An 18,629-nucleotide genomic window follows, 5' to 3' on the forward strand; every position below is an offset into this window, starting at 1 on the left:
GAACTGGTTTAGCTTTGTGAGTGTGAATTGGTTTAAGGGTTTCAGTTGGATCTATACTAGGGGTTTCAGTTGGAATAATAGAGGGATGTGTAAAATTATTGAATCTTGGTGATCTTCTAATAGTTTCAGTGACATTTATAGGTTTCTTGGGTGTTGTGGGTACATAAGTTGGGGGCTTAAGTGGTGGGGGTAGTGTTGGTAATGACTTAACTTAACATGAGAGGCAGTGGTGCCTTTTGCACTTGTTGGAGATGGGCAGGCAAAAAGGTGGTATTTTTTGTCTTTTTCAGGTTTAATAACACCCCACATATGCATAAGATATTGGTATGATCTTCTGTTATATGACATATCACCCCATCAATTAGACTTGCAATCTGAAAATTATTAACTCCTTCACCAACCAATTTTTGCACATCTTTATCAAATCTAGCATAAATAGTTCATCTCCATCCAAATTCAGAGTGTGTTGCTTGCCACCCTTGTAATCACTAGACTTAGTCTTCCCCTGTTTGGTTCTCCCCCATTTACCACCATAATGAATCACAAATTCTTTCACACCTAGCAAAGGACTAAACATAGTACTGCAAATAACAACAACATTCAATTTCAGAAAACAGAAATTACATACAATTTACATGAATTTCAATCTATTTCATATGCAATTAGCTGACATATGGGCATATGGCTGAAATACTAAATATCACAGTGTTAAACTAAAAACCCCTAAATTGTTTCACGTATTTAGGATTAAATACACTTAATTAAAAATAACATATTAGTCCCACTTAATAATATAATATTAGAGTTTAGTCCAACTTCTTAAAATGACAAGAAACATGCAACAGAACAAACCAACCATTAACACAGAACAAACCATTAACCATGCACTGCACGAGAAGAACCATTACAGATAAGAATGTCTGAAAGAAAGAAAAAACACCACTTTAATGTTATAGAAAAACAAAAGGCTTCAACGTTAATGTTATAGAAGGCTTTAATATACAGCAAAGGGTTATCGTGCAAGCATTTATTGAAGGAAAGGCTAAGGGAGTTCAAACGTAGATTAATGGATGGGTTTAAGTGTTTGTTTATGACATTTAATATTTTAAATTCAAATAAAAAACACCACTTTAATGTTTATTGCATATGAAAAATGTGATATTTCATGTTTGCATATAAAAATTGTGATTTTTATTGTCAAACATATAAAGACAGCCTTTAACTTAGCCTTTAACTCGGCTCCAAAACAAATGAAGATCAGCTCGAAACAACGACGACAATCAATTCCAGTTCATGACACTCCAAAAAAACTTAATATAATGTGCGCAAACGAACCATATTATTGGTTTTAGACTTTTAGGTGTTAAGGTTTCCCGTGAGAAGATCAGTCAAATGGTTTTAGGGTTTCAGTGATTGAAAGTGAGAGAGGACGATGGTTTGAAGAATGAGAGTGAGAGAGAGCAATATGGTGGGAACTTTCCCTCCTTATTTCACGATATTATCGAGATGCGCAACTAAAATTATACGGCCACAAAATTAAGATTCTAATACCCAATCATTTAATGACACGTGTGCAATCAATAATTCAATAGGTAAGTGTGTGAGATACGCGCATGCTCAGAGGCATTCTTGCCATTTCAAGAAAGCAAGCAGCATGACCACATTCAACTGAGTTGACTGACAGTCAAGTGGCAGAATTAGGACTAAAACCTAATATTTTAGCATTTCTGAACCAAAGTCTAATTATCATAGTAAGACTAGGACCCATGTCTAAAAAACCCTTGTTCTTTTGACGATTCAACATTTAGCATTTATTTTAGCACAATAAGAGTTCATAGCCACCTATCACTGAATGCGTATATACAACACCAATTTAATCTTTAACATGTAACAAAATTGAAAAAACACAATAACGAAGAACTTTTGCTATAAAGTTAATGTGGCTCTATATGGCTCCAGGAGTGACTCTTGGGCAGAGTGGGGGAAAAAGTAACTTTCATCAGAGCCAAATTTTTTTTAATCACTCACAAGGACTGGGTAGATGAAAGGTCAAATATACCCTTATCGTGAAATTAAAAACGGTTCGGGTAGATAAAATGTCAAGTATACTCCTAACGCGAAATAATAAATGACTCGGCCCAACCGAAACGACTCAATGTATATAGTATGAACAATCATTGTTCACACCTATTGGAGTATGAACAATTATTGTTCATACCTCGAACAATCACTGTTCATACATGTGCTATGAACAACCATCACTGTTCATATATATATAAGTATGTAAGTATGTAAGTACATACTTACATTTTAACTTAAAATATAGTCCGGATCTTAGAAGTACATACTTATATTTTAACTTAAAATAAGTATGTAAGTAAAATTTTACCTATAAAATGAATTCAAACCCAATTTTTAAGTTAAAATAAGTATGTAAGTAAAACTTTACCTATAAAATGAATTCAAACCCAATTATTGTGTGGATATTATCTACTCACAATAAACATCATCTCTAAAAAAAAATCAACTCATTTGGAAATATCTAACCTAGGCAAAAGATGATTGCAAAAACACTATTTTCTGGACCGTTAGATTTCTTTTAAAAAATGACAACAATTTTTATCTAGGTTAAAAGTTTCCAAATGAGTTGAAATTTTGTGGAGATGGTCTTTATGGTGAGTAGATTATATCCACAAAAAATTGAGTTTGAATTCATTTTCTAAGTGAAGTTTTACTTACATACTTATTTTAACTTAAAATAAGTATGTACTTCTAAGATTCGGACTGTACATATATATTTTGGTAATACCTCAACATGATTATAAACAATCATTGTTCGTATGAACACTCATTATTCATACCTATTGGAGTATGAACAATAATTGCTAATTGTTCATAACTCATGTTAAAGTATAAACAATGAATATGTATGAATAATGAATTATGAACAATCACTGTTCATAACTCATTGTTCCAAAACAACATAAATGGTTAAATCGGAAAATATTTATTTCAAATCCAGGCTATTTGTCCTTACAAGTTATTTTCACTCAAAAATTGGTTTTCCGGGTTATTTTCACCCGAAAATTGTCCTTGAGAGTGATTAAAAAAAATGCTGGATCTGAGAGTGATTTTCACCCGAAAATGGGTCTTGAGACCAATTTCTTGGTGTATGGCTATTAGGGGTGGGCAATGGGCCAGGTCGGGCTAGCCCCCCTAAACATTTAAAGCCTTTCAGTTATTAGGGATTGGGGCGGGCCCATTAAAAGTCCCCATAGGTCAAAGTCTAAATTTCAAGTCCCTAACCCTACCCCTAAGCCCTCTTTATGGTTTAGGGCCGGGCCGGGGGAACTATATATTTTCTTCTTTTTACTGCATCAGTTTTAAAACTCATTTATATTACAAAAAAATTTCAAAGATTTGCAAATTCAAAGTCCCACCACTTTGAAATTTGAATAACAACCAATCTAGTAATAATTTTTGATAAGTCCAACAATTTAAAATGCATATCCACAATCTAATAAACTGAAGTACATAGAGACTCATATTTATATTTCAAAATTACAGTTAAAATACACAAAACACATTTTGGAATGAGCTTTCACTGACATAAATCCGTTATTTTTTGTACTCAAATCTCACCAAAATTACATTTAACATTGAAGAACACAAAGACAAATAAGAGTATGGAATGAGTTTTTACTGATGTCAACCTATTTTTCATTAGGCTAGTGCCCAGTGCTCATTATTGTTCTTGGCGACTAGGTTAGACGGGGAGTTGTGAGGTGTACGTGAGTTGTGAGATAAAAACAATTAGGTTTACAAGTTTTTATGATATAAGACAAGTTATTAGAAGTACACATATATACGGTAAGTGATAAATTACAAAGGATAGTATTATTTTAATTGAAAATATGTACCAAGGAGTTGGATAGTTTTAGTTGTGTATTTTATAGTGAAATTATAATTAGGGCTTGGTTAGGGCTTAGTTAGGGTCGGGCCTATGTTTCAGAATCTTAGTCCTGACCCTGCCTTAGAAGGCATTAGGGCCGGGTCGGCCCTGTCCTAAATTCTGTGAGGGCTTTAGTTGTAAAGGCTTTATAGGGCTTAGGATCGGGTCGGTCAGGGCCGGGTTAGGGTCGTTAGGGCCAAATTCCCACCCCTAATGGCTATTGGGTATATGTTGTAATTTCGCTTTTACAGACCCGCAGGTACTGAGGGTGCAACTAGCGAGTAGCCATACCTATAACCGGATCAAATTTTGTCCATTCTAAAACTGGATTTTGACCCATACCCTGATGGATTTTATTACACAGAGATCCAACCCAAAACCATAAAACCCCGGACTTGAAAACACTATATTACCCTACATTCACTTGAAAGCCCATTAAAAAAAAAGGACCCCATTGTAATTTAACCGGCACTTAACTGTCATAAAAAAAACAGATCTCTCCTCTTTCCTTGATCTTGAATTAAAAATCATCTTGAACCCTTGGAAAATAAAGAGTAAAAAAAAAAGATGTATGGATTCGAGGCCATGACGTTTAACATCCACGGAGGTTATTTAGAAGCAATAGTACGTGGACATAGATCTGGCCTTTTAACAGCAGCTGATTATAACAATTTATGTCAGTGTGAAACTCTTGATGATATTAAGATGCATCTCTCTGCTACTGAATATGGCCCTTATCTACAAAACGGTATTCAATTTCTCTTTTTTTTATATAATTTTACCTTAATTCTTGTTTATTATAACCAATTGTATACAACTTAATGGTTTACAGAGCCTTCCCCATTGCATACAACTACGATTGTGGAGAAATGTACTCTTAAACTGGTTGATGAGTATAAGCACATGTTATGCCAAGCCACAGAGCCCTTGTCGACATTCCTAGAGTATATCACGTATGTTTATTCTACTCACTGCTATATTTCCGTCTGGTATATGTAAAATATAATTAAGGTTTTTCGTTGACTCTTATAGGTATGGTCACATGATTGACAATGTTGTCCTCATTGTTACTGGTACACTGCACGAGCGAGATGTGAATGAATTGTTAGAGAAATGCCATCCATTGGGTATGTTTGACAGGTAATGTCTATGTTCCACGTGTCTATATAGCTTTTGATGCTTCATCTCTTTGGATGAATACTCATCTTCTACTTTCTTTCTTTCAGTATTGCTAGCCTTGCAGTTGCTCAAAATATGCGTGAGCTTTACCGCTTAGTGCTTGTTGACACACCTTTGGCACCATACTTCTCTGAATGCATTACATCTGAGGTATGTTCACTACCCACAATTGTTCTGGCTCGGTAAAATGATAATTACATAGTAGGCTCCAAAGCAAAAAAACATAATTATCCCCAGTAATTTTAGTCACCCCATATGCAGTATCAGCAAATGATCCCACCTAGTTACTAAGGATTCGAAAAAGCACTACCTAGAGTTCTTGCAGACTTTGGGCCATGGATACAAGGATGCCTTAATCGATAAATTAAACTCCTACTGTGTAGCAGACAGACCCTCAAAATCTTTGAGGTTTGGACCTCCAGATAATAGGACCTTCATTTTGATAGCATACTTGTATTTTGCTGACAGTGAATGGGCACTTCTACCTTACGTTTTGTGATGATTGAACTTGTGTTCTCTGCTATTTTAACAACCAGATAGGTAGTACAATTGAAATCATATTTAGATGAATGTGATTTTTGGATATTGACAGTCATCAGCCTGTCATCCTATGAAGTCTTTTATTTCAGTTATATAAGGAAAACATTTTCATCTAATTTATTTGGCCAAGTTCCATTCGTGATGTTAATTCTTTTATCTTGATTGCAACAATGGGTCCATCATAATGCTTTTGTTTTAATTCAAAACTTTCCGTTCTCATCTTATGATAAGACAAAAGTAAACCAATGACCTGAGAATATGTAATATCATTTGGTTCTGTATAGCTGGGCTATTCTTTAATATCTCTTTAATACACTCTTTGTAGGACTTGGATGATATGAACATTGAAATTATGAGGAACACACTTTACAAGGCATACCTCGAAGACTTTTATAGGTTTTGTCAGGTAAACGCCAGCTGTCTTTTGATAACATGCTATTTTTGAATATTTGCAATTGCACTTTTTAATCAGGACTTTGAAATTTCAACACAGAAACTTGGGGGAGCTACTGCAGAGATTATGTCTGATCTCTTGGCTTTTGAAGCTGACAGAAGAGCTGTTAATATCACAATAAACAGGTGGGTTTATTCTCGAATAAAAACTTTTCTGACCCTTTCTGCCATTTCTCAAATAAATCGTACCAACCTTTAGTTTTGTCATGTCCGATTGAGGGGACTGAAAAAATCTAATTGACATTTTCTCCAATTATTTTGTGATGCGTTAATTCATTTACCTAAACCTAGTGTGCTTTCTGTTTTTCAGCATTGGCACTGAACTGACTCGAGATGACCGCAGGAAGCTCTATTCTAGTTTTGGCCTACTGTAAGTGGCTCCTCAAGCATATTTCTGTTTGTTTGTTTATGTATAAGAGTTACTGATCAGTAGGTGTGTCATATTTTTCTTTGCAGTCATCCTTATGGCCACGAGGAACTGGCTGTTTGTGAAGACATAGATCAAGTGAGTTCTCTATGAATTTTGACTCAAAAGCCCACTCTTTCACTCAAATTGTAGAGGGTCTATTGATAAGATCAAAGTCTATGCTTGTATCATTCTTTCCATGCTGGTTATATTGTGTTCGTTTCAGTTGAGATTGTAGTTGAGCTGGTTTGGGCAGTTTATTTGGTAAAAAAACACTGTAGTTTATGTTATTACTATTTTGTTATCTCACATTCTCACCATTATAAGAATGAAACTTGAGTCCCCTAACTCTCACGGGGACTGGAAGAATTAAAATGTGGTATGTAGCAAGTAGGAAGACTGGAGTGGGTGCTCTACTAATGCTGAAAGTGCATAGTTAGGTGTTTTGCTGAATGAAAGCTAATTGTTCAGCTGCTTTCTAAATTTGTGATTTTCTCTCTATGGTATTCCAAGCTCAGTACGAAAATCTGTCAAAATTTATAGACAATAAGCTAAAACCAGCAATTTAGCCTTCTCATGATTTAGTTGTGTGATATATGCTTTCTGTATTGGATGGACAATCTTGTGCAAATTTTATGGTGCTTGTGGCTCATATATGAGCATTGGTTTACTTTGTAGGTTCGTGCTGTTATGGAGAAGTACCCCCCATATCAATCTATATTTTCCAAAATGTCCTATGGAGAGAGCCAGATGTTGGACAAGGCATTCTATGAAGAGGAGGTTAAAAGGGAATGCTTAGCATTTGAACAACAGGTATGTAGATGCTGCACTCTTGTAGTCAAATATCAATAAGACGTCATATTTATCAATAACATCACAAATATTATGGCCTGGATAAGGTATACAAGGCTCAATGGTTAGCAGATTTATCTTGTTATGGCCTAAAATCGGGATAAGTTTTTGGGCGATAATTTTGTGAAGGGGTCATATGTAAAGAGCTTGTATGGTTGGTATGGAGTCTTACAGACCACAAGAACATGTACATTCCTTGTAGTTTTCTTGTTAGATGTTCTTGTTTTGGCTTCTATGGGAGCCTTTCAATCTTCTGATCTTAAATGCATGATACAGTAGTATGAGCTGTAGATCTGTCCCGGCTTTCCCGGCTCCTCAGTGATCTTGATAAATGAGCTTACGCTTCTGCAACTATTCTATCCATGGATCAACTAATAATCAGAAACTTATTTCATTTTCAAATGCAGTTCCATTACGGGGTTTTCTTTGCGTACATGAGGTTGAGGGAGCAAGAAATAAGGAATCTTATGTGGATCTCTGAATGTGTGGCGCAAAACCAAAAGTCTAGAGTTCATGACAGTGTTGTTTTCATCTTCTAGGTGATTCTGCAGACTGGGAAAGAAGAAAAGATTGGTTTCCTTTGTTTTTTTGGTTCTCTGTGTAAATCTCTCCTTTCTTTTCTTGATTGTTGCAGGTTGCAGAGATTTGGTGCTCGTGCCTTGCATTGGGTAATAAAAGTTATGTAATCTAAGTTTAACTGTTGTGTAAGAATGCCTATATTTTTAAGTTGAAAAATTGCAAACATTGAGATCCAGTCAAGATGTTTATGTTCGAATTCGGCTGGTGTCATTTATAACACGTCCATACATAGTCTTGTATTCTTGTATTACTTGCAGGGGCTCCAGTTAGCCATCTCTTAAATAAATAGAGTAATTTGTTTCGTTGGTGTTGGTGATGAATCTATGTCCACGACTCCATGTCAGAGTTTGAATAAAATTTTTGAGCTTCAGATCAGTTTTCTACTTTCAAAAAATACAAGATGACAGACAGGCTGCTGTGTCTCTGATGATTGTAGCGTTAATGGTCTTGGTCTTTTTAGGATGTCTTAAAAAAAATAAGGAAAAAAGAAGAAGAATAGTTAGCTTAGTTGACTTGGGGATGATAAAAAGCCGAATGGCTTAGATACCAAAGGGTCTACCAGCCAATTGCTTAGAACACCAAATTGGCACCAAATGTTAATTACACAAGTAACACCAAGGCCCAAAATTTCGATATCGTTTAATATATCGGTGTACCCAAAACCGAGATATATCGGATATATCGGATATCTCGGTTTTTTGTGACCACCAAAGTTTCTAAAATATCGGATATTTCACCGATATATCTCCATATCTCGCCGATATATCTTATCGGATATTTCCAAATTTCAATATTAAATTATTAAAAATTCAAAAGTCAACCGATATATATCGATTATATCGAAAATATCAGATTATATCGGGCGATATAAACTTTCATATCGGAAATTCGATATATCTTAAAAAAAGGGTTTAATATTCAGTGGATATATCCAAATATCGATCTTGTACCAATTTATTAGATATATCGGCGAGATATCGGATATCTCGGCGATATTTTGGGCCATGAGTAACACAACTTCGGACTTCAGAGATAAAATTACGGAACCCAGACATTTACATGTGAAAAGTATGAGGTGGAGTATCTGCTGATTTAAACCCAAGTGGGTGCTTTTGTTGAGTAGCTTAGTACAGGTTTAAAGGAGTTTAGGCCCATTTCTGTGGTGATTTGGTGCAGAATACGGGCCCATATGAAATATCGCCGCTAAAATGTGGCTTTGGAGGCAATGGTGCGACCTTGAGGCTTTTAGACACTTCGACACTAATGCAGCTCACTGAGGTTCGTCTCATTGGAAAGGCTTCTTTGAAAGTGTTCGAAAGTCGAAACATATCAATTTTAATGTACAGTTCAAAAGTTATGATAATTTAAAAACTTTCCAAAATAAAAGTACGTTTATGTTATATTTGTTTCTCATTTTTCACTACATTTGGACACTTTTGGTTCGTTTTGCTACTTCTTTAGTAACCTAATTAAAATTTGAAATTGTCGTAAAAGTTTTGGTCACTACAATAAAAATGGAGCCTAATGTGCTATACATAACAAACGCAATATCGTCTCGTAAATGCACATTCAATCCTATAATAATCCATATTAGCTCTCAAAGATTGCGTATTAAATCGGCGATTATTTTTTAATTAAAGGCTTAAAACCCAAGCACACCAAGTCTTAAGCCCATACCGAAAGTAGTTGTACCAAAACCACATTTCCTTATCTACATTACATCCCAATCACATTGAAATGCACATCAAACACAATTTTAAGCTAGATGTGCATTTTAATGCGGAATCAACGGTGTACATTGGCAAAATAGAATTTGTCACTTTAAATTCAGTAGTTTCATGATTATCATATCTCCTTCTACTCATTAAAAAAAAAATGCTGTCAACTTGTATTAAACATTTAAACCCCGCGTGTTTAAAATCGTACCGTCACGCCAAAACAATGCTAGACGCCTGGACCAGTGAAAAGAAAGAACTGAAAAAGGGATGAACACTCATTCTTCTTCTTCTTCTTTGAGCGTTTCAATGATGGACAACCATAGTAGTAGTGGTTCTGTGAATGGCATTACGGATTTAGACTTGGATGCTTTAACTCACTGTGCAAGTTACTTAGAAGTTGAAGATGTTTCTAACATGACAATGACTTCCAAGTATTTTGATTCTGTTGCTTCTTCTGATCCTGTTTGGCGTTCTTTGTATAGGTAATAAAACACCACCTTAACCATTTTACATCCCAAGCTCAATGTTTTGTCTTCTAGCTCTTTATGTTTATTTTGTTTATTAGCTTTTCTTGATTGTTTACAAGTCCTAGTTTTGTTCCATTGTGAGTGTTTGATTGCACAAGGGAATTTGGGCAGGAAGCAATGGCCATTCCAGATTTCTGTACCATCTTCAGGAGTTAAGGAAGCATACATAGCCAGGCATACTGCGACCCAACAGTTTAAGTATAATGATCCATGGAGTAGTCAGTTCGTATTAGATACAAGACCTTGCAATCTTCTGTTGTTTGATAGAAATGATATCATTCTTTCTCAGGTACATTTTTAATATCTTTTATAATTAATGTGCATCAAGCAACTAAATGTGGCTTTGCCATCTTATAATGTCAAGAATTACTCGTGTATGATATTAATAAGTGTTTATTGTCTTGCAAATTTTACTGTACCTTGGATGTAATTGATAGTATATCTCAAGGTTGATCAACATTATAGAGGTTTTACACTTTTACTGTTCTTTATAGTAATGCGTAAGATTGAGTTGTCGAATAGCTAGTGATTGATATTGGGTTTCTTATGGAGCTGTTACTGGGGTTGAGTCGTTAATCGTTTTGCAACAATTGCTTTGATTGTTTATTTATTTTTTTTCGTAAAAGTTAATTTTACTTGTTTGTTTTGCTATGTCTTATCTTAAATCTGTTGAAGAATTGGAGTTAATTTTCACCATTTTGTTTGTATTTTACGGTTTTGTTTGAATTACATGTACTAGGGCTCAAACATAGTAATTAAGAAAGACGCTTTTCTTTTTGGAAGAGATTCAATGCAAACTCTGTGCAATCATACTGGACAAATCACTTGTATGAGGTGAGGACTCAAAACAAGAAATCTTAAGGCCAGTTCATTGCGCTTATTATACACTGTTTGCTAATTACCAGCCTCTTGCGTGCGAATCTGGGCTGAATACCATAACATTGTTAGATATTGAATACTGCCTCCCAACTGCCTATTTGCATTCACGAATGTGAAGATCGTGAATGTACTGTTGAGCTTTTTCCGACTCTTGCTTGTATGAATTTAGTAACATGAAGTGACCTCTGTCAGTCCGCTTTAATTAGAGATTTCTTTGTACATCAGATCCAAATAGAAACTCATATGCCTGAGTGCCTGACTAATGCTAAATATTGGTGGGGTAGTGTTTATATATATTTGGTAACATTTGAATTCATGGCTGAAATAGAAGGTGAGAACCTGAAAGTGGTTCCATCATGTACTGTTCTGGAATTTGAGCCTTACTTGTAATGAGCTGCGTTATCTCTTTATTTAATATATTGCTGTTATCTGTTATGGTTTCGTGATACTATCTACAGACAGTTTCCCCTCCATGAAACATCTTTATATCGAAGAGAGAATAAAGAACGGGTTTTAGTATCATCAAGTCGCGACCGCACTATACGTTTGTGGTGGAAGGTAAGTAATCATTTTTAATGTTTGATAGGATCTTATTGTAGTGTTATTTTCATTAATTATAAATTATAAGTTCCTTTTTTCTACTGTCTCCTTTAAGCTTTTTTCAACTTACATATATATTAAGTAGAGAATGGGACTGAGCAATGATTTGAGTGGCTATCATCTATGTTTGACGCCATTTCCAGGATTGCATTAATACATGCTTGATCGTAGGGTCGTTGCCAGCGCTGCTTTAAAGGTCACACTAGCACAGTTACCACTCTTGCAGACAGACTACTGGGTGACTATGGTGGAAAATTGCTTGCAAGTGGAGGGGAAGATGGTTCGATTTGCCTTTGGTCCCTCATTTCCAGTGGTAATCGTGGGCAACACGCTTTGAGAACAACGTTTTACGGACACAAGGAGCCAATAATGTTTCTATCAGTCGCAAGGTATGATATTCAATGTCATTATTTTAGCCTTACCTGTATGCCTAATGGAAGCATGAATGTATCATTTCAAGATATTGGCTCTTTACCGACCTGCATTGGGATTTTCCCTTCAGTTAAATACTTCCATCACTTTTGGCATCTTTAAACAAAAAGGAATTTTATGGGAATTTGGATTCTTGAATTGTACATAGTATTACGTTAAAACTATACTATTAGATTATTTATCGTATTAAATAGAAATTTAAAGTCATTTAATTTTTCTTTAAACATTGATGTTGAAGAAAGTAAAAGGCTATGAAGAAATTATTATAATTTGAAAAACATGAAACACATATCTTTTGCATATAAATATATGATCAAGTTTGGTAAGTATGAGTCTTTAAATGCAAGTGGCGCCGGAGGCCACTAGGTCAAGGGCACGTTTGCCTGGGTGTCGAGCACAAAAAGTGAAGGATCACAAGGCGTGTTCAGTAAAATCTGGTGAGGGTCCGCCTAACCCTAGCTTAATCTTTAAAAAAAAAACAAAAGTTTGGTGAGTACATGTCCTCATTGCCTTTATCTGAATGGGGCATACATGACTGATGTGGTTCTCAAGTTTTAAAGAAGTTAAACAAAATGCACCATACTTTGGTGAGAAGTACTTGCTAATGAAAAGTAGTAATAAAACTCCTGTCTTTCAGTCTTAGTTTCCCTCAATTTCATACTAACCGGGGACTCTGCCTATCTATGCTCATCTTTTTCATTGGATGTAGAGGTACAAATCAAATACCTGCTATTGTTTACTGTAATGTGATGAGGCCTGTTGGTGCTATTTACATGCTCGGAAATTTTAGAGCAAATGGTCTTCAACATGGTTTTCTTTTAAGTCCCCTAAACCCTGTAAATTCAGTTGAAGATGGGTTTTGGTGTCAAAATATTCGGCCCCAATCTCCCAAAGTTTGACCAGTAGGCCATTAAACACCTTCAGCATGGTATGTTCCTGGGAGTTCATAGGTTCAAATCTACTCAGTAGTGTCAAAAAGGTTTATTAGAGGTATCACTGGGGAGTGTTTTTGGGTTTTGTCCACCCCTGTATACATATGGTTAGGCCTGTGCTTACCATGAAAATAACCGATGAACCCTTGCATGTACATTGTTGGCGTGCCTCTCTAAAAGCTTGGGCTTAAAGAAAATGGTCTACAAATTAACAAGCTGCTTTTATATGCAAACTTATACTTAAGATGTTCCGATTGACCTAGGTATGTGTTAATACATGTTGATCTTGTCTACCTTTCCAGGCACAAAGCTTCGTTGTTGGTGAGCATTTCAAAAGAGTCTAGGGTACGGCACATTATCACCTATATTATACAACTTTCAAGATTTTTCTGTATTTCTAGCTTTCAAGATTTTGGTTTTGAGTGACTGACTTGTCCATTTTCTGTATCTCTAAAAAAACAATATAATGACCGTCTAGAAGAAATCGGCTGGTAAAACTATTTTCAGTTTTCTTTTCCCAAATGCACTAAAGGCAAATTTGTAAAATAATCTTAAAAATAGCAATAATGGTATCTACTCATGCATGCTTTCTCAGAAGAGTATCAGAAGCTAATTGTATTGAAGCAATTTTAGTATTTGTATGTGATCGATGATCCTGGCGTAGTATGGGTTGAAAATTTTGCTTTACTTTAGGGTGTTGGTGTGAATGTGTGAGTGTATTTACTGTTGAGTTTTTCTTAGAGAGAATTTGCGCCATTTCTTTATTTATGGCCTTGATGTAATTTAAGTTTAGATTATTGAAGATGAGCTATGATCGGAGCCCAACAGAGGTTCTAGCTACTTTAAGAGCTTCATAATTATTCGAAGGTTAAAATGAAGGTGTCCTACTATTGTAATCTGACCTTAATTAGCAAAGTTGAATTCTATTTCCATTAGCTTATTAGGAGATTATTAACTCTGTCCAACTTTGAAAATACATAGACCTTTGACAAATTTGATACATCCTTTAGAATATTTTTTTAATGAGCACCAATCTTAGAATGTACGTTGATGACTTGTTCAGATGTTATTTTTTCTTTTCCTATTCTATACGTATTTGTTACCACTTATCTCCCTCTGTTCTCTGCAGGTGATGGTCTGGGATGCAACTAGGTCATCTCAAGCTTCAGGCTGTGTGGGAATGATTGTACCCCTGCTGGATTTTATGGCTTTAAATCCCGTGAACCTATTGGTATGAAATTGCATGAATCACTAATTTATGTTGCTGTTGGATCTGTGGTTACTGCAATTGATTTGAGAGTGATGCAGAAAGCTTTCACTTCTGCAATTCAGCCGTACATGTTCTCATTTGAGATGCTGCCTTCGAAATCTCTGATATGCACAGGTGGACCTAACAAGTAAGATACACTTATTTGGTTTATCTTCCATATAGTTATTTGTTAACTCACACCTAGTCTTGCCATTATACGTAATGTGAAGGGAGATATTAGAGGATGGAAAAAGGTACCATAGCATCAAATGTTCATGTTAAGAAGAATCCAACCAACAGACTGTGTTTTTTTTTTGGCCAGTCAGTCGAGATTTTAGAAGAGTGTGAAGGGAATTGAAGGATACTTCCTAAGTGTTGGTAAATAAAAGTTGAGACCCCTAGGAACTCCGGAATGAACCTGCTATGAGTCTATGACCTATGTTGATGGTTGAAATAAATATTATAGCATTACAAGGAAACAGCATAGGAACTAGCTAATATGTACTGGTGTATGCATGCAGGGCGATGCTATGGGATATCAGGAAAAGTACAGAGAACCCAAAACCAGTGACTGAATTTGGGCATATGGCTCCTGTGTCACACTTACACATGGATCCATACAAAGTAGTCACAGGAACCATAATGGCTTCAGACATCAATATCTGGGATCCCAACACAGGTGTGCTAATGAACTCTTTGAGATCTTATAAACCTGAGGATCCAGACTACATGGGTGGGTGTTCTGCTATGGCCGTGAGTGGGTGTCGGATAGTCACTGCAAACACAGTTGGAGATGTGGGATATCTGTGCTACAAGGACTACACTCATGCTACTTCCCTTATTTCTTCACCTGATGCTGATACTAATTCCAAAAGTTGACTTTTCTGAGTCTGGTGACGGAGTTACTGATCGCCATAATTTTACATTTTTAAAGAAAGAATATTGTGATGCTGAATCTTAAAATATCAAAAGAACGCCAGTCTCTGAAATTTTTGAATTTTATACTTTAATCTCTATAGTAGTTAAAATTCTCCAAGTAAAATCTCGCTTAGTGAATGCTTACATTTTTGGCTTAAATATTTCAATGTTGATTCTAAAAATTTCAGTAGATCAGCTAATTTCATGAGTTTCGTTTACTGTAATAATGATATCCCTGGAATTTTTATTAAAAGGATATATTTCGCCAATGGATTTTGTACCCTAAAGAAATATCATGAAATCCAAAATATCTGTTAAGATATCGGATTGAAATATAATCTGCCGAAACTTTGACAATAAACCAAATCAAAAACCCTAAACTTCTTAAACCCTGAAAAACTCCATTACAAACCAGAGCTGTAAAAAAAAAAACCAACCTTGCAATCTTCTTCCCCATCCTTAAAAAATGACTCTTCTCGAAATCATTTCCAAAGCCTCAAATACCCAAAAACCCCAGACCCCAAACTCAACACACCCAATCATCTTCAACTCAGAACCCATTTTCTCCACCTTACAACCATCTTCATCAGAACAACTAAACAACACTTCTTCACTAATCAAGCCTATTCAAGGATGGAAAGTTACACAAACAGATGAAGAAACCATTAAAAAGACTACCCTTTTCTGCAAAAAGCTTAAACGCAAGTTAAAAAACACAACTTCATTTACTAAAGATGAGTTTCTAGACCTATTTACTTCATTTCTAGAGAAAAATAGGAAGAGTGTTAGTTTGAATGATACTAAATTGTTGGTTAGGAAGATGGGTTTTTTTATTAGTCCTGATATTTCTAGTTTGGTAATAGAAGGGTGTTTTGTTTTTGAAGATTGGGGTTTATTAGAGATTTTGATTAGTGAAGGAGTCGTAGGGAGGAATGTGTCGGTGTCTGGGGATTTGATTGAGAGGCTTATTGAAAAGAAGAGGACTGATCTTCTTTGTGTTTGTGTTAAGCATTTTAAGGGTATACAAGGTTTTGGTATTAGGAGTTTATTGAAGTACTTCATTTCGCCACCGAAAGGTGCTGGGGTTGCGATGGGGAATGTGCGTAAAGAATGGGAACGAGAAGCGCTTTTAGCTATTGAGAAAGCTAGTGATGAGAGTCTTGCTGGTGAGAAGTTGAGTTTGGCGAAACAGGCGTCAATATTGCTTATGGTAGCTTATGACGAGTTTACTTCGGCCGAGCTTTGTTTGCATTATTTGTTTGCGTCATCTGAAGTTGATGAATTGACATTGTCGTATGCCTTGAGTGGACTTGATGGTTCGGATATGTTGAAGCTGATTAGGTATTTTGGGAAGTGGGTTAGGAAGTATAAGAAGTTTACCCAAGCTGGTCCTTGTCCCAGTGCGGCATCTGTTTTAGGATTGGGATTGTGTGATTGGGTTCCTTCGCTCGAAGCTGTTGTGAAGTATCTTGGACTGGTGTTAGATGAGCAGTTCTCGTCCTTGGTTTTATATGCCGAGTTCCATGATGAGCTGAGATCGCTACAGGAAGACGTGGATTCTTTAGCCTTGGAGACTAGATTTTGTTGTTCGTTGGTCGGTGTTGTTGAGAATTTGAAATTAGAGATTGGACTTCATTAAGGTGAGTTGGCTGAATTGGCTTGGTGTTGCAATTTTGTGTGGTGTGAGTGGTAATCAATATATTTTATTGTAACCTGGATACCCATCTGGATGAATGGGGCATAATAGTTTGTATTCTCAACATCTTTAAAGTTATATATCCTTCATTTTGAAGTGTTCTTCTCTGAGTTTATGGATATGTTATGTTATTCATTGGTTTTGAACAAATGTTAAGATGGATGTTTTAGCTGTGAATCAATGGTTGGTATCTTTCTCGTAATTTTTTCCCATTGCATCGTATATGGAAATTGTTTTAACTGTAACACAACGTTCCGACGGCTTACATTTGGTCAGTAAAAATGCACTTTCTTTCATCTTAGTTGAAAGACTTAGAAGTTAGAATGTTCACCTTAGAAAAAAGGTACTGAATAGTTTAGCAGATATATTCTTCTCTCATCTGAATCTTATTGGGAAGACGCAATCAAAACATAACGAATTTTCCACCAACACAATACGGTACTCAGCCAAATAGACTTTAGAGTGTTAACCCAAAGATTTGTTGAGAATTAGTTGATAAACTATCACCAAGATTGCAAGAGCTGACTCATTAGAAGATTGGCTTAGGTGTTGGCCGAAGATGAGGGGAAATGGGTTTCATAGCTAAATTGTAGAAGCTAACTCCTTATGCAGTTTTGTGGGTGTTGGTGGAAAACTAGGAGCGACCGAGTTTTTCGCGAGAAGATCAACCTGCATAGGAGCCAAAGCTATCAAGAATGCACTATTACTTCCAGGATTCTAAATAATTCTCTCGTCTCTCATGTTTTCTAGATTGTATGTTTTTATGACCTTTGTGAGGCGTTGTAATCTTGTCTATGATATAGTTGAGATCTCTGCCTCTTGTTTTGAATTCTTGGGAGTGAACTTAACTCATTCATTATAATTGGAAATTAATTATAATTGAAAGAAATTCTATTAAAAATAGATATATATATATAGTTGAAAGGAAAGGCAGATAACACAGAATTATACTGATTTGATGTTTCAAAACCACTTTTATTCTTCTCTGTAATATCAATAAAAACTATGAGAACATTCTTAAATTGTGTTTTTGATTTTGATCAACTTTACCATGTTGTTGCTCAATAAAATTTTGTATTGTATTTGATATATATCTGTCTATTATCTAGCTTTATATCAATTGGCAGGGTCTTCAAATTGTATCTCTTCTGCATTCCTTGTTTAGTTTTCACGATTTAATTTTGGCGACTTGTTATTCATACTCTTGCATCTTCCAGTTAATAACTGCTTATGATTGAAACTATGAATCAGACTTAACCTTTTTCCAAATGTGATTTGGTATTTATATACTGGAGTTAAACTGTGGTTTGCCTACGGAAAGGTAGGTAATACAATAGTTATGAAATTGTACTCGGGGAATATGCTTGCCATAACAAGGAGTGGACTAGTGGTACGGGCTGTGGAGACGACTGGAAACTTCTAAAATTTACCCATTGCATGAAATTTGAATTGCAATATATATTCTGTCGTTCGTCAAGTTCTAAGTAAGCAAAATATCTACCGTGATGAAGAACGACGGTTCCAAAAAGTCTGCGTTGAGAGGAGGTTGTAAAAAGAAAACAATGAATGATGCCACCGCGCAGATGAACACTGTTTCTGAAAAGTCTGTATTGATAGGCTGTAAAAGGAAAACAAGGAACAATGCCAAAGTGAAGAAGAACGATGTTTCCGAAAAGTCTGCACTGATAGGCTGTAAAAGGAAAACGGGAAATGATGC

The 18,629-nt window shown here is 35.6% G+C and overlaps 3 protein-coding genes across 3 annotated transcripts; all 3 read left to right on the forward strand.

The window, feature by feature from the left end:
- Positions 1-4,363: 4,363 nt before the first annotated feature.
- Positions 4,364-8,136, forward strand: LOC147522705 (V-type proton ATPase subunit d2). Its single transcript, XM_086594808.1, has 11 exons — positions 4,364-4,700; positions 4,785-4,905; positions 4,985-5,092; positions 5,179-5,281; positions 5,997-6,077; positions 6,165-6,250; positions 6,435-6,494; positions 6,581-6,629; positions 7,209-7,343; positions 7,790-7,921; positions 8,017-8,136. The coding sequence occupies exons 1-10, from the start codon at positions 4,520-4,522 to the stop codon at positions 7,919-7,921; spliced, it is 1,056 nt and encodes a 351-aa protein (XP_086450934.1). The 5' UTR covers positions 4,364-4,519; the 3' UTR covers positions 8,017-8,136.
- Positions 8,137-9,935: 1,799 nt separating this feature from the next.
- On the forward strand, positions 9,936-15,408 carry LOC147522706 (uncharacterized). The gene is made up of 9 exons (XM_086594813.1): positions 9,936-10,161; positions 10,318-10,495; positions 10,946-11,040; positions 11,544-11,643; positions 11,857-12,074; positions 13,352-13,394; positions 14,179-14,280; positions 14,358-14,446; positions 14,820-15,408. Exons 1-9 carry the CDS (start codon positions 9,947-9,949, stop codon positions 15,175-15,177), a joined length of 1,398 nt encoding a protein of 465 aa, XP_086450939.1. The 5' UTR covers positions 9,936-9,946; the 3' UTR covers positions 15,178-15,408.
- A 183-nt stretch (positions 15,409-15,591) lies between these two features.
- On the forward strand, positions 15,592-17,013 carry LOC147522707 (uncharacterized). The gene has a single exon (XM_086594819.1). The coding sequence runs from the start codon at positions 15,683-15,685 to the stop codon at positions 16,853-16,855; it is 1,173 nt and encodes a 390-aa protein (XP_086450945.1). The 5' UTR covers positions 15,592-15,682; the 3' UTR covers positions 16,856-17,013.
- Positions 17,014-18,629: the final 1,616 nt, after the last annotated feature.

The sequence above is a fragment of the Coptis chinensis genome, chromosome 1 (genome assembly GCF_015680905.1).
Source record: "Coptis chinensis isolate HL-2020 chromosome 1, ASM1568090v1, whole genome shotgun sequence".
NCBI classification, from domain to species: Eukaryota; Viridiplantae; Streptophyta; class Magnoliopsida; order Ranunculales; family Ranunculaceae; genus Coptis; species Coptis chinensis.